Source organism: Gymnodraco acuticeps, unplaced genomic scaffold, assembly GCF_902827175.1.
Source record: "Gymnodraco acuticeps unplaced genomic scaffold, fGymAcu1.1, whole genome shotgun sequence".
Taxonomy (NCBI): domain Eukaryota; kingdom Metazoa; phylum Chordata; class Actinopteri; order Perciformes; family Bathydraconidae; genus Gymnodraco; species Gymnodraco acuticeps.
Window position 1 is genome coordinate 607,278 of NW_022992129.1, and position 16,692 is coordinate 623,969.

The 16,692-nt window shown below is 39.5% G+C and overlaps 1 protein-coding gene across 1 annotated transcript in view; it reads left to right on the forward strand.

Annotated features, from left to right (window-relative positions):
- Positions 1 to 16,692, forward strand: part of LOC117538102 (diacylglycerol kinase beta) — a gene marked incomplete in the record, with an annotated part of 134,000 nt that overhangs the window by 53,372 nt on the left and 63,936 nt on the right. The window contains 9 exon segments of the mRNA XM_034203635.1: positions 2,126 to 2,188; positions 3,604 to 3,858; positions 4,377 to 4,529; positions 6,550 to 6,599; positions 8,500 to 8,574; positions 8,923 to 9,042; positions 10,324 to 10,441; positions 14,563 to 14,651; positions 16,619 to 16,692. Of these exon segments, the coding sequence (XP_034059526.1) occupies positions 2,126 to 2,188; positions 3,604 to 3,858; positions 4,377 to 4,529; positions 6,550 to 6,599; positions 8,500 to 8,574; positions 8,923 to 9,042; positions 10,324 to 10,441; positions 14,563 to 14,651; positions 16,619 to 16,692 (997 nt within the window).

The following is a 16,692-nucleotide window of genomic DNA, read 5'->3' on the forward strand; positions in this document are numbered from 1 at the left end:
GATTGGACCCAGGAGGCCAGAAGTCAGACTGAAGACACAAATGCAATATGTTGTTTCCATGCTGCATGAATATCTGTAGAGAATGTTTCATTTGATATAATGCAATGTTTTCTGTTACCTAACAGTGTTTTTCAAAGTGGGGGCCCCGACCCCCCGGGGGGCCGCCAGGGGGCACCAGGGGGGTCACGCAAAGTTTGAGGGAAAAGGGATTTTTTATTTTTTTAAAGTTTATTTTGTTGTTGTTGTTGTTGTTATTAATAACTGTATATCTATCAATCTATGTGTCCTTTGATGCCAATCTTTTAATATTTTTGTTATTGAATCACACGACCGCCCTTCAAGCCAATCAGAATCGAGCTGCCGCTACTGAGAGTGAAACTGAGTATCTGCTCAGCTTTTAGAGCAAGTGAGAGCTAGTGAATATTTCGCTCTGCAGCCGGACGAGAGCACGGATGTAGCAAATGTCGCAGACGCAGAATTGCTTGCATACAGCATTAGATTTATTTCAGAAGACAACTTTGTTGAGGAAATATTATTTTGCAAAGCACTGGAAGGTAGGACCACATGAAGTTTTAGATGCGTACATCATCTCAAATGGACTTGACTGGTCTCGTTGTGTGGTGTGTGCTCAGATGGGGCAGAGGGGCTATGACAGGCAAAAAAAGCGGAGTGACAGCTTTGATCAGGCAGAAGCAGTGGTGTAGTGGGCGTTGGACGCGGGGGTACGCCGTACCCCCACTTATTTGGAGCATGATCTTTTTTTTAAGTCTAATAAATATAAAATCATTGCCAGTGTTATCAGTTGCAAGTGTGTATTTGTTGTAATAATGACGAAAACATAATACATTTCACAGTAATTAAAATTGTCTGTGTGTGTCGAGCGCAGCGCCGTCTGCTTTTTGCAGTACAGTAACTAAAGTAGGACTAAGCATACCGGTAGTTTCTGTAGACCTGTCAGCCCGTTTTGTGAGTGCACTGCGCGCATGCGCATGTGTGTGGCATTGTTTGGGATGACCTAATTAAAATAGCGTCCCCCCAGTAAAAAAATCCCCACTACACCACTGGGCAGAAGGCCCCAAATGTAGTGGCAACACACTGCATGCTCCATCGCGAGGCACTTGTACACATCATTTAAAAAAATGTTTGCAACGGGGGTCCCCGCCAGAGGATAATGCTATATGGGGGTCCTTGGCATGGCAAAGTTTGGGAACCCCTGACCTAACACATACCTAGTAGTGGACAGTAACTAAGCCCATGTACTCTTATACTGTACTGAAGTATAAGTAAAGGTACTTATTTTCTGAAGCATTATTTACTTCCTGTTACTTTGTACTTCTACTATACTTCTCAAATTCAGATGTACTTTTTACTCCTCCATTTGACTGCTTTGTTTTACATTGCAGATTCAGATTACTTATAATTAACACATAATTCAACTTTATTAATGAAGCAAATTTCAAAAGCCACACATCATTGTATATATAATAAAACATAGCTTCTCTTTTATAAGCTGCACAATTTTTAAGTGATTAAATCAATATATCAACACTAAAAGACAATATATGTTTTACTGCAACTGTGTTAAAGTAAACATGTTGTAGGACTTGAGCGCATACCAGAGTATTTTTAAACGGTGGTATTACTACTTTTACTTCAGTATCCTGAGAACAAGTTATCGAGTCAAATTCATTTACATTTTCTTCATTTATTTAATGCAGAAATGTGAGTGTAAATTGCTCACAATATAATGATCAGCATTATTATGTCAACACAACTCATTAACATCATGTTTGCAACTCAACCAATACATTATAAATTGTTCTCTTGCAACCCTGCATTTCATTAAGTATTTTTCCACCACTGCATACATCAGAGGCCTCTTTTATGATGCATAGCTAAAAGGTCTGTTATTCTCGTGTGTGTGTGTATACTGTATATACATATATATATAATCCTGTCTCCCTGATAATTGCCTTGTTGTTTTGAACCCATGCGGTTTCCGTAAACAGTGCTCGTCTGTTCTCAGATGCTATATATAAATATATATGCAGAACATAAAGCAAACTCTTTCTCCACTCGTTCTCGCCGCTGCTGTTTTCCCCCTGCGAACACTGACTGACTGCAGACGCCCGCTCCATTGACGCAGGCATCTCCATTCAGACTGAAGTGGCCTGTGCCCCCATCACAGGTAGCCGTTTCCCCAGAGACCCTCAGCGTAAAGCGGACTGCAATTCTCCTCCTGCTCCCCTCTGTGCTCTTGTTGTGCTGATGTGACTCTGATGTGATGTGACTGTTGTTCTGCCTGTGGATGACTTGTGAATTTGTGTAAGGTTTTAACGCGGTGTTGTATCTGTTTCTTGTACCTCTATGCAGTTGTTGTTGTTGTTGTTGTATTGTAAGGTTTTACAGTGTTAATTTTGTGTTGCTCCTTACTGTTAACGAGCTTCCCTCTTCATACAGTAATGTTCAACATTCTGACAAAACCCAATTGTCCTTTACAGAAACGTATTAAAGGGAAGCTTCTCGATCCATCAAAGTGTACACCGTATAGGATCTCGGTCTCAATGCGGATTTAGTCTTAACGTTTTTTAATGTAAAAAATCATTTTGTCTGAATAGGCTTCCACATTTTCTTTTTTTTACAGATTGTTAAATATGTAAACCTTTTGTCCGTTTATTGTTACTTCATTCTTTTGAGTGTACTGGACATGGGTTTGGTTGGAACTATTAGATCACGCAAAAATATTTGTGATAAAATTATGAATATAAGAAACCTGACATTAAATTAAAAATAATAATAATTACATTCCACTTCAAAAAATATATCTGGACCTAAATGATGTTTGTTTCTGCAACCACTTAAATCTACATACTTTTTAATTCAACACACGCTTTTTTTTTTCAGTGTAATCTTATCTAATGCTATTTTGCATTTATTACTTCACCTTCCATGTTAATATCTGGGTCATGTGACCTGCCTCCCATTGGCTATTCCCACTATAGCTGAGGGGGCTAGACCCGTGTTCCACTATCATGTTGTGTTTTTGATGATTTAGCCACTAAAACAAAGGATTTTTATTATTATTTCCTCATCATTGTTACTTGTTCTTATATACAGTAGGAGTCCTGTTGGATAAAATGTATAGATAGATAGATAGATGGATAGATAGTACTTTATTGATCCCAATTTGGGAAATGTTTGCGTTGCAGCAGCATAAAAAACAAGAGAAATTAAGACACTAGAAATAAAAGAATCCAAAACATTTCTGAAATATAAATAAAATAGCATTAAAAAGTTAAAAAAAATACATATGGAAACACAAATTGCCAGTAGCAAATATAATGCAGGATATTACTTTAATTGTGCAAGAAATTGATTATTCAATATTAAATAGAATATGAATGTACAGTGTGTACAGTCCAGTTATTAAGAGAAGCTGTGGAGCAGAGAGTTCTCTTCCGGCCAGAGGTGCTTTGTTGTACAGAGTTATTGCATTGGGCAGGAATGTTTTCCTTTATCTGTCCTTGTGACAGCGTATATTTAACTTATTCTGCTTCCTCCTTTTTCTTCTCCTTCCTCCCCCCCCTTCTCCTCTTTCGTCAGGGATGAATGGTAAGAGCATCCTGTCAGCGATGGGTCGTCACACCCCCGATCACTCTGCAGTGATGACCACAGCGAGCTCCACCTCCCCCTGTTCCTCTCGCTCCTCCTCTCAGCGCTCAGGGAAGGGGGCCCAAACACCGGGGGGGCCCCATCGGTCCCCCTGCTCCCAGGTCAGATCCTCAGAGGCCAGCTGCAACGCCCTGACCCCCAACTCTGGTCCTGCCCGGTCCCCTGCCTCCCCCAAACTCTCCCCAGGTGAGCTCAGCGACACTCAGAGCAATTCAGTTCAGTTCAAAGGTTTTATTGTCATATAGCTACAGTTATTCTAAACCTGAGCTCCTCCAACAATGTAACGTATATAATAAAATACAAAAATACAAAATAAAAAGTCTATATACATGTCGATAGAATATGAAGTTAAATAATGTAAATTAAGACAATCCATTTCAATTTAAAGAATATATATTGTACGTTCAGTTACTCGGAAAAAAAAGCAACATCGGAAAAAATGCAAATATTTCTAATATAAACTGACTTTTGAAATAAGATGAAGTGAATACAAATCAGTAACTTTTAAACACACAACAACAATAAGGAATAATGACAATATTTGTTTACAATAAAATCAATACGAGTATCTTGTCTATAAAGATTGCCAAATATATTGAATATTTGCAACTTCTTGTCATAAATGTTGGACATACTGTATTTATGATAAACTGAAAAATCAAGTTGTTAAAAAAAAAAAATACCTGCGTGTTGTTCCTCCACAGAGAGGAGTCGCTCTGAGAAGCATCTGTCGCTGCGGAGGAGCCCGTCGCCCCAGAAAGGAACCCCCCTGCCGGCGCCCCAGGTGGTTTTCCTGAAGGACATCGTCTGCTACCTGTCGCTGCTGGAGAGGGGGACGCCGGAGGACAAGCTGGAGTGTGAGTGACAGGGAGGGGGGAGGAGCTGTCGTATGTCATGTGTGTGAATGTGCTCAGGTTGAACCCAGGACTCACGTTTCTGTCCCTCCTCAGTGGGTTTACATACTGTGATCACACACAGCAAGTACTCAGACCCTCTATTGAAATATAGAACATGTTATGAATGTAGAGTCAGTCATAATCAATCTCTGAAGATGAAAGAACTGATGCCAAGAGCTTCCTCCTATTCTCTGAAGGGCAAACATGTTGCTGATTTTCAGGTGTATATCAGTATGTAGTGTTTCTACTTTAAAGAGTCCTCTCCTGCTGATGTTCAGGTGTATATCAGTATGTAGTGTCTCTACTTTAAAGAGTCCTCTCCTGCTGATGTTGAGGTGTATATCAGTATGTAGAGTCTCTACTTTAAAGAGTCCTCTCCTGCTGATGTTCAGGTGTATATCAGTATGTAGTGTCTCTACTTTAAAGAGTCCTCTCCTGCTGATGTTGAGGTGTATATCAGTATGTAGAGTCTCTACTTTAAAGAGTCCTCTCCTGCTGATGTTCAGGTGTATATCAGTATGTAGTGTCTCTACTTTAAAGAGTCCTCTCCTGCTGATGTTCAGGTGTATATCAGTATGTAGTGTCTCTACTTTAAAGAGTCCTCTCCTGCTGATGTTGAGGTGTATATCAGTATGTAGTGTCTCTACTTTAAAGAGTCCTCTCCTGCTGATGTTCAGGTGTATATCAGTATGTAGTGTCTCTACTTTAAAGAGTCCTCTCCTGCTGATGTTCAGGTGTATATCAGTATGTAGTGTCTCTACTTTAAAGAGTCCTCTCCTGCTGATGTTCAGGTGTATATCAGTATGTAGTGTCTCTACTTTAAAGAGTCCTCTCCTGCTGATGTTGAGGTGTATATCAGTATGTAGTGTCTCTACTTTAAAGAGTCCTCTCCTGCTGATGTTCAGGTGTATATCAGTATGTAGTGTCTCTACTTTAAAGAGTCCTCTCCTGCTGATGTTCAGGTGTATATCAGTATGTAGTGTCTCTACTTTAAAGAGTCCTCTCCTCCTGATGTTCAGGTGTATATCAGGATGTAGTGTCTCTACTTTAAAGAGTCCTGTCCTGCTGATGTTCAGGTGTATATCAGTATGTAGTGTCTCTACTTTAAAGAGTCCTCTCCTGCTGATGTTGAGGTGTATATCAGTATGTAGTGTCTCTACTTTAAAGAGTCCTCTCCTGCTGATGTTCAGGGTGTATATCAGTATGTAGTGTCTCTACTTTAAAGAGTCCTCTCCTGCTGATGTTCAGGTGTATATCAGTATGTAGTGTCTCTACTTTAAAGAGTCCTCTCCTCCTGATGTTCAGGTGTATATCAGGATGTAGTGTCTCTACTTTAAAGAGTCCTGTCCTGCTGATGTTCAGGTGTATATCAGTATGTAGTGTCTCTACTTTAAAGAGTTCTCTCCTGCTGATGTTCAGGTGTATATCAGTATGTAGTGTCTCTGCTTTAAAGAGTCCTCTCCTCCTGATGTTCAGGTGTATATCAGTATGTAGTGTCTCTACTTTAAAGAGTCCTCTCCTCCTGATGTTCAGGTGTATATCAGTATGTAGTGTCTCTACTTTAAAGAGTTCTCTCCTGCTGATGTTCAGGTGTATATCAGTATGTAGTGTCTCTACTGGGACATGTCTCCATGCTTTAATGTTCAAAAAGCTCTTTACTTTTCTCATACTGCCTGTGCTGCAGCACCTCTTTTCACCCTCTGTCTGAAACCAGAGCCCAGCCTGCTCTGATTGGTTAAATAATGTCACTACACAATATTCAAGTAGTAAAAAAAGGAGGTGTTGCAGGCAGTGTGGGAGAGAAACTCCCTCTGGATGTATCCACATGCACAGGAACCTATACAACACACTGCAGGAGAGGGACAATAGGGCCTCTTTCAGGGCTCAAGCTAATCTCGGCCGACTACCCGACGATCAGAGGAACAAATGTTAGCGGGTAATTGTCCGAGTCATCATGAGATCTTCTCTCCTCTCCCTCTAGTCATGTTCAGGCTGTACGACACAGACGGCAACGGGGTGCTGGACAGCTCGGTGAGTTCCTCTTCTTGGTTTTGTTTCTCACCCTCTCATCTTTCTGTCTCCCCCCCCCTCCTCCCCCCTCGGTCTCTCTGTTTGCCCTTTGCACACTGCAGGTCTAAGAATAAACACCTGAACACAGCGACAGTGTTTACATGAGATCTCCTCCGTTTAATATGAGCTGCAGTGATCACATTTTAGGATATGGAAAAAAGTGGCTTGCAGTAGTAACTCTTAGAAACTTCTCAGATTTGTCTGGGTTTCAATAAATACATTGCAATGTTGTCCTGTGTATTATCTTATTTCAAAAGACGCTGGAAATAAGTTTATTTTATTATCACCAAAAGGTATCAAGGACTTATGCAGAATTGAAGAAGAACATTATATTATTCTAGTTTATCACTTTTGATTTTGTAGTTTTTTAAATGTCTAGCCAATTTGTCACTTTTTAATGAATAATGTGTTTTGATAGGCACGGATCAGTTTGTAACTATGAGTGTTGAATACATCTATTGGTGTAAAAGGTTAAATATATTCCTCCAAATGTAAATGTGCTTTCAGAGAATTGTAAAATCTGCCACAAATTGTGGCTTGAAACTTTTTTACCATTGTTTTTCCCGATGTCATTTTGACAACCACCACGGAGACAGTTTCATTCCACAATGACACTGCTACACACCTTGAATCTAGACAAACACATTCTTAAAACCTGTCCCTTATAGTCTTCAGTATAATTACAAAGGGTATCTGAACTAGTGTGTTTTACTCCCTTAAACCAAACTGTATCCTAACCTTCAGTATCTCCTCACTAACGGCATTAGCATAGCTAGCACATAAGGTTAATGAGTTACAGTTATAATGTGATTTTGAGGTTGTTTACCTGTTATTGGTGGAGCTGGAAATGGTACGATACACCACAGCTATATTTATTAAAGATACGCACAATTAAACAATAATACACTTTGTAATGTAATACTGTTGCATGTAAACATTATTATTAAAGTGTGATAAACGCACATGTTTTGGAGCCATTACTATGATATCTAAAAAACACATTTTTAAGGCTTATGAAATACACTTTCTATGAAGGTTAAAATACTTCTGTTTTGATTAGCGCATTATTTCTGACAGACGATTGCCTGATTTTGTATTATTAGGGTCATTATATAATATGTCATTTTGACATATTATATAATGATACTTATGCACTTCTCATATAATTCAGTGTATTTTCCTCTCTTTTATGAACTTAAAGGGGACCTATCATGCAAATGCACTTTTGTACGTCTTTTATACATGAATATGTGTCCCCGGTGAGTCAGGGAACTCACCAAGTGTCAGAAAACACAACCCTCTCTTTTCCTCCATACCCAAATCTCTAAAAACGGGGCTGCAACTGAGCTGATCCATATTTGAATTGTTCTGACGTCAGAAACGGGGAGCTCCGCCTATATGGGCAACTCTCCACCTATCAGGGGAATGAGCGGTTGCGTGGCATGGTAACAGCATGGTAACAGCATGGTAACAGCATGGTAACATGACGCTCGTGCCTCGCCCCCCTCCTTTGCAGGGGGGCGTGGTCAGCTGCAGCTCATTTGCCACAGAATCAGCCCTTTCAAAAACAGGGCTGGAATAGAGCAAATGGAGCGGAATGAGGCATGGCTAAAATGCATGATCTGTTTGGTATTTTGAAAAAGAAACTTCACAGACATGTTTTATATAGGTATGGCCCTACAATATATTATTCAAATATAGCATGATAGGTCCACTTTAAATAACCTCATTTATCTTACTAATCCTTAACTTTAATGTTGACCAGAAGCATGTCTTATGCCTGCCATTAATGTTTGAGTTTATTATTTTGGCAGAAGGTAAAGTAACGTTGTCCTTTTATGTTGTATCTTTCTGATTGTAGGAGCTGGATCGCATCATAAATCAGATGGTGCACGTGGCAGAGTATCTGGAGTGGGATTCAACTGAGCTGCGACCGGTGAGCAAACACTCTCAAAGATTAAAGTCTGAAGCTAAAACAAGAAGAGAAATGTAAACAGTCTCTCCATGCAGGTTTGGTTCTTATTTACTCAGACTTTACACCAGCTGAGCCTCAAGTGACACCAAGAAAACAGATTTTAGGTTCAAAAAAGGAGGGGAAACAAACCGAAAGTAGCTTCTCAATGAAGTGTTACAAAGACAAACTGCTGGCTTGTTTGAAGATGAACATGAACCTTTATTTATTCCCCTGGGGGGAAATGTAGTTTGCGCCTGATCTCTAGAAGAAATGTACTTTGTTCTCGTGTTCAAGAGTGTATTATTTGTATTCTTGTCTGTGTTGCTGTAGATACTGAAGGAGATGATGGAGGAGATTGACTACGACAGAGATGGGACGGTGACTCTGGAGGAGTGGATCAGAGGAGGCCTCACCACCATCCCTCTGCTGGTGCTGCTGGGCATGGAGACGGTGTGTGTGTGTGTGTGTGTGTGTGTGGCCGGCCTAGTATTACTATACTTGTGGGGACCTAAATCTGTTTACATAGTCACGTGTGGGGACTCGCTTCCCTTATGGGGACAACATGGAGGTCCCCATGAGGGGAATCATTAATTTTAGGGTGAAGACTTGGTTAGGGTTAGGCATGTGTTGGTTATGGTTAAGGTTAGGATAAGTCTCCAGGAAATGCATGTAAGTCAATGTAATGTCCCCTGAAGTGATGTATGCATGGTGTGTGTGTGTGTGGACTTAGTCCTTTACGCCAGCTGTAGTGGAATCTACTCAGCCAGCTGGCGACAGAAGAAAACTCTGGGCTTTAATTTAGTGTATTTTTAGCCAAGGTGTTGCTTCACCTGAAGGACATTTGTTGCTGTCAGTCATGTTGTTTTTTTCCTCCATTTAACAAATTAGATAACAGACGTGTGTGTGTGTGTGTGTGTGTGTGTGTGTGTGTGTGTGTGTGTGTGTGTGTGTGTGTGTGTGTGTGTGTGTGTGTGTGTGTGTGTGTGTGTGTGTGTGTGTGTGTGTGTGTGTGTGTGTGTGTGTGTGTGTGTGTGTGTGTGTGTGTGTGTGTGTGTGTGTGTGTGTGTGTGTGTGTGTGTGTGTGGTGTGTGTGTGTGTGTGTGTGTGTGTGTGTGTGTGTGTGTGTGTGTGTGTGTGTGTGTGTGTGTGTGTGTGTGTGTGTGTGTGTGTGTGTGTGTGTGTGTGTGTGTGTGTGTGTGATGACACACTAGTGGGGCGTTTATTCCCCAGGTATGTTTGCAACCCTGGGGCTGTGAATTGGTGTTGCCTTCAGGGACAAAGGGAAACATAGTTACAACTAAAACACAGTTCAGAGCCAAGGCAGGAGCCTTCACAATAACTTTATTTTGGTTGTATTCCATATAACTGCTCTTACTGTTTAAACTGTTAATACCTGTATGCAACTACACAGCTCTTAATGTTTATACCACATATCACCCCACAACAAATCTTAATTTGACTGCTTTTTGCACTTAGAATAGATTAAACTGGTTTGATGCTTGGATGCATTTCACAGTCATCTTATGTTATTCCTTAATATATATTTTATTGAGCTAATTTCAAACACGGCCCAAATTAGTTTTGCACCAATAATGTGCATGCTAGTTTGAGTTGATGTTCATTTAAGAATCCTCTGAACTTTACTATGAGTCCAAGGGGAAGAACAATAACCAAAATCATCACATTTCAAACCACTAAAAGGACAGATGTGTTTTTATTCTCTCCTCACAGAACGTACAGGAAGACGGCCAGCATGTTTGGCGTCTGAAGCACTTCAACAAACCGGCGTACTGTAACTACTGCCACACCATGCTGCTGGGGGTCCGCAAACAGGGCCTCTGCTGCTCCTGTGAGTCTCCGTCTCTCTCTCTGTCTACATCTCTTTGTCTCTGTTTTACCCGACGTCCTTTCCTCTTCCTCCCTGTTATTATCTCTTTGTCAGTCAGCAGCAGAGGTGGAAGAAGTACTCAGGTCTTGTACTTAAGTAAAAGTAGAAGTACCAGAGTAGAGATGGGTATCGAGAACCGGTACTAAGTCAATACCGGTACCTGATTGGACGGTATCGGTATACCGTTAAGCCGCTGGACAAACGGTGCTGCTATCGGTATATGTGTTAGGTGACGTCTACTTCCTTAGTTTAACTTTAAACCATTCTGGTTGGTTGGGAACCCTCATCCCGTGTGATGTATCCGGTTTGAGACCCCTCTGATTGGCCACTGTAAATGCCACTCGCCATCTCTCTCAACAGCGCTCTTATTATTGTTGTGAGACTCCCGCAGGCATGGCGGACAGAGCGAAGCGATTGATGGTCTGGGTAAAGTAAAAGTCCTTCAATCAAAATGTTACTTTAAAAAGTCAAACAAATATTTGCATTATAATATAGTTAAAAGTACCAAAAGTGAAAGTAGTCATTGTGCAGATTGGTCCATTTCAACCCAGTCTCGTAAAAAAACGTGTAATAACTACGTTGGTCCACAACGTAGGACGTAGTATTTCTACAAAAACGCCTCTGAAATTGTAAGATCCCTACGTTTTTTTCACACCATTCATTCCAAAGGCTGGCGTCTGTCACGTGATCTTCACATTTCTCCCTGCAGAAAAAAAAAACATGGCCGAACTTCGTTTTATTCTCGGTGTAAAATGCCTATTTTAAAGTTAGTTTGGCCATTAAAATGCGTTTTGATGTCATTTGATGCGAGAAATATGAGTTGTTATTTCAGATTATGTGTGCAGTGGATGTACATGATCTTTAGTTTGCTAGTTATTACGAAGATTACTTCAGGAAATTGTGTCGATACAACGTTTTCATTGTTACCAAGGTGGTTGCTAGGGACGCCAGCCATTGGAATGAATGGTGAACAAAAACGTAGGGATCCTACAATTTCAGAGGCGTTTTTGTAGAAATACTACGTCCTACGTTGTGGACCAACGTAGTTATTACACGTTTTTTTGTGAGACTGGGTTGTCCATTTCAGAATAATATATATATATGTTTTATAATGATTGATCATGAAAGTGTTCTCAAAGCTGGTAAAGGTGCAGCTAGTTTGAATGACTTTGTATACTCAGGGATGCAAACTTGTCATGAAATTCGCCATTTTGAATCCAAAATAGGTCGTGTGTGTGATTCATCTGCAATAAAAATGTTTTTGGGGTACGGGGGGGGTTTGGGACCCGGAGTAATCTGCGGCCGCGATGATGGTCTAGCTTCAGCAGCTACATTACCTACGGGTGCATTCGTTAATATTAACTGTGTGGTTCGGAGTCACTGTGGCACAGACTGGACCGCTGGTGAACAGCTGTTAGAACGGGCCGTTCAGGTGTTCAGAGCAGAGCTCCCTGTCGGAGCGCAGAGCGTGATGTGCACTGAAAAGTGTTTCTGTCGCAATATTACCGTTGAGCTGGCTAACGAGCATACATTGTCACTATCTGCTAACGTTAGCTTTAGCCTTCGTTTTCTAATAGTTTTCTTCATAGGCTATAAACAGAGGTGGTATAAGTATAGATCTTGTACTTGAGTAAAAGTAGAAGCACTCCGATCTTGTACTAGAGTAAAAGTAGAAGTACTCAGATCTTGTACTAGAGTAAAAGTAGAAGTACTCAGATCTTGTACTTGATTAAAAGTAGAAGTACTCAGATCTTGTTCTTGAGTAAAAGTAGAAGTACTCTGATATTGTACTAGAGTAAAAGTAGAAGTACTCAGATCTTGTACTTGATTAAAAGTAGAAGTACTCAGATCTTGTTCTTGAGTAAAAGTAGAAGTACTCTGATCTTGTACTTGATTAAAAGTAGAAGTACTCAGATCTTGTTCTTGAGTAAAAGTAGAAGCACTCAGATCTTGTACTAGAGTAAAAGTAGAAGTACTCAGATCTTGTACTAGAGTAAAAGTAGAAGTACTCAGATCTTGTACTAGAGTAAAAGTAGAAGTACTCAGATCTTGTACTAGAGTAGAAGTAGCCTACTCAGATCTTGTACTTGAGTAAAAGTACAAGTACTCAGGTTTGAGTCAAAGTAGAAGTTCCAGAGTGTAGGAACAATCCTGCAATCAAAATGTTCCTCAAATAAAAGTACAAAAGTATTATCATCAAAATATAGTTAAAGTAGCGACAGTAAAAGTAGAAGTACTCAGATCTTGTACTTTAGTAAAAGTAGAAGTACTCAGATCTTGTACTTGAGTAAAAGTAGAAGTACTCAGATCTTGTACTTGAGTAAAATAGAAGTACCAGAGTGTAGGAATACTCTGTTACAGTAAAAGTCCTGCATTAAAAATGTTCCTCAAGTAAAAGTAAAAAAGTATTAGCATCAAAATATAGTGAAAGTAGCGACAGTAAAAGTATTCATTGTACAGATTGGTCCATTTCAGAATACTATATGATATGTTTTATAATGATTGATCATGAAAGTGTTCTCAAAGCTGGTGAAGGTGCAGCTAGTTTGAATGACTTTGTATACTGCAGGGTAGCTGGTGGATTTACTCCAGGTGGAACTAAAGTCTGATTTAACACTTGATTAGATTTCACATCATTCATCCACATCTGTGAAGTAACTAAAGGGATTAAATACCATTTACCTCTGAACTGTAGAGGAGGAGAAGTACAAAGTAGCAAAACATTGAAATACTTAAATAAAGTACAAGTATCTCAAAATTGTACCCAAGTATAGTACTTGAGTTTATGAACTTAGTTACTTTACACCAGTGGCTATAAAGATAGAAAGACTAAGCCTTGCACAGAGGCATGACAATAGATTTTCAAAATGCTCAACAGTGCTGCCAGAATAATAAACTGACTGCTACACAATTAAAATAAATGCTTTTATATATTTCTATTAGATGTGACGCTTTGGCGTTTCTGTTATTATTACCTGCTGCTTTAGTTGTTCTGACTGCTAACATCCTCTGTTATTCTTAATTTTAAAGCCGATATTCCGTGGGGTTGGGGGGCTCGGGTCCTTGTCACCTTTTTCATACCTGATGAGTTTGCATCCCTGGTATACTGCAGGGTAGCTTGTGAATTTACTCCAGGTGGAACTCAAGTCTGATTTAACACTTGATTAGATTTCACATCATTCATCCAGATCTGTGAAGTAACTAACGGTATTACTGTAGATACATGTAGTGGAGTGAAAGTACACCTTTTACCTCTGAACTGTAGTGGGGTAGAAATACAAAGTAGCAAGTGCCTCAAAATAGTACTGTACTTGAGTTAATCTACTTTTACTTATTAATGTACACACAATGTACACTATATCTGTTTTCTTGTCTTTTTGATTACTGCCGATTTTTCTTTTTTCATATTTTATTCCTTTTTTCATTCCATTCCATTGCAATGTAAATAGTTATATTTTACTATATTTGTATTATATTTTTTATTATTTTAAATATGTTTTCTCGTTCCCTATCTGTGTTTTAATTCACGTTTTATTTGTATGTACCCACCATGACGTCAAGTCAAATTCCTCGTAGTCCGGCAGTGGCTCAGTCAGTAGGGGCTTGGACTGGGAGCTGTAGGGTCACCGGTTCAAGTCCCCGATCAGACCTAAAATATGGAGTGTGGACTGCTACTTGGAGAGGTCCCAGTTCACCTCCTGCCCTGTCGTGGTGCCCTTGGGCAAGGCACCGGACACCCCCCTTCCCCCCCACACTCCCATTGCTCCCCGGGCGCTGCACACTAGCTGCCCACTGCTCCTAGTGCTAGACTCCTGGTGCTAGGATGGGTTAAAAGCAGAGAACACATGTCACTGTGCTCTGCATGTGAGACCATTAAAGAGGGCTTCATCCCTCCCATTTATAAACCTACCTGGTAATAAACCTGTTTCTGATTTACACCACTTGTCAGGACTCATATGTCAGTTTGTTTAAAGTAGCATTTCATGTTAAAGATAAGCACTTTGTCAAACATTTCTGAGTCTTGTTCATGAAGTAAAGTATGCAGACTTTTACAAACTCTTGTCTCTTTGTTTTTCCCACAGTATGCAAGTACACGGTGCACGAGCGCTGTGTGTCCAAAGACATCGCTGCCTGCATCAGCACCTACGCCAAGTCCCGCAGACACACCAACGTGAGTACACACACACACACACACACACACACACACACACACACACACACACACACACAATAAGGGTTAACTGTGCACATGACTCAGTGCTGATAGCATGCACTGATGCTGCAGGCAGTGAGACAGGAACACTGAGCGCTCTGTTAACAGGCAGAGAGCATCATGGGATTGTTTATGCAATGGCTTTGATCTGTCCAATATCCTCTGTACTTCAGCTTTGATGTGATTAGGCTCTATAAAGTAGTTCCTATGCGTCACATGGTCATTACCGTGTATAGAGCGCTTTCTTGAGTTCTGAGTTGGGACATGAACCTGCGTCAGTCGTTAACCTCGTGTCAATTTGCTTTTGTCGCCAAGGAGGAAACGTTTTCAGTCAGTTTATTTGTTTGTCAGCAGGCCAGCTCTTTATCTGTAAATAACAATTGTCAATCCTCCAATACTTATTTATGTAATTTAACAAACAAAAACATTTAACTTTTTATGTCCCCAAACATATTATAATTGAATGCTTTTCTCTTTGGAAATCATTTAGACAAAACAAGCCATTTCAAGAAGTACAGTTCTTGAAACATTTCAAAATGTTTCAATATTTTGGGTCATCTTTAGACGGTTAATAGTAAGACAAATATACAGTAAGGTTTGTTGGTTTGTTTGTCAGTGGGCCAGATTCTTTTTTTCAAGGGTTACATCCTCAAATAATTATATACAAAAACACTAAACATTTTCCTTTTGATGCCCCTAAAATGATGACAAATAATTTTCAAACATTCTAGACAAAACTATCCATTTCACCATGTGACATTTTTAACATGTATTTATCACTATTCTAGGACATTGTTAGTTTTTAAGAATAAAAGATGAAATATAAGGTACTATATTTTAAGTAATCCTATCTACTATTCCTATATTCGAATAATGTATAAACTATTTAAAAAATACTTTATGAAATCCTATGTTATGTTATAAATGAACTAAATGAATAAATAAATAATTAAACAAAAGCCAGAGAGAAAAAGTGAGTTTTAAGTGTTGATTTAAAAAACATGTATTTATCACTATTCTAGGACACATGATTAATTGGAGGAAAAGTCAGGTTTCTTTTTCAGCAGGCCTAATGTTTTATGAAACTCTGTGGAAAGGTCAAAGAAGATTCCATTAACATTTGGAGCGGATCTGAGTCACGAGTCACACACCGATTATTTTTCATTTGCATTCAACTGCGAGATACGGGATAAGGCCTTGGTGGAGGTCTGCACCCCAAAGTGCACTTTTTAGTTTCGTTTTTTATGATGTAAGTCTATTAATGAATGAACCAATTGACTTTTTATTGAATTGAATGTTCTTGTATGACATCCTGTTAATACATAATAGCATTTTGGAGCAGACCCAACGACTGCTTCTCTGTAGTTGTTGTGCATATCACAATAAACTAAACAGAAAATGAAATATTAAATCCTTTAGTATCGACTTAAGTTATCCAACAAACAATAATATTTTATGCTTTTCTCTTTGTATTCAAACCAACATTTTCAAATGTAACTTTTTAAGACTTTTTGGTATTTTTTCTAAAATTGTTTGACATTGATAGATGATTTATTGTAAATCAAATCTTAAGGTTGATCAATAGTAATTGCAGCCCTGAAGCCTGGGTTCCCACAACACCAAACTGTATCAGCTTGTTTCTGCTTCTGTGAAAGCTTGACAAGAAGAAAGTCCTGTGTTTATCGTGTGCAACAAACTCACAACAAGCTCCATGTCCTGTTTTTGAGCTCCATTCATGTTTTGTTTCTGTCCAGTTAGTATTTTGGAGGTCTGGCTTTTAATCATCAAAGTTGCATTTGTTTGTAATATTTAGTTTGTTACATACATCTTAAATTATATTTGCATCTTGACTAATTTAAGAGCATGATATCACTTTTTAAATGCTAAATAAGCTTACCTCCAGCGCTCTCTCTCCCGGCCTGCAGGCGATGCAGCACGTGTGGATGGAGGGGAACTCTCCCACTAAGTGTGACCGCTGTCACCGCAGCATCAAGTGTTA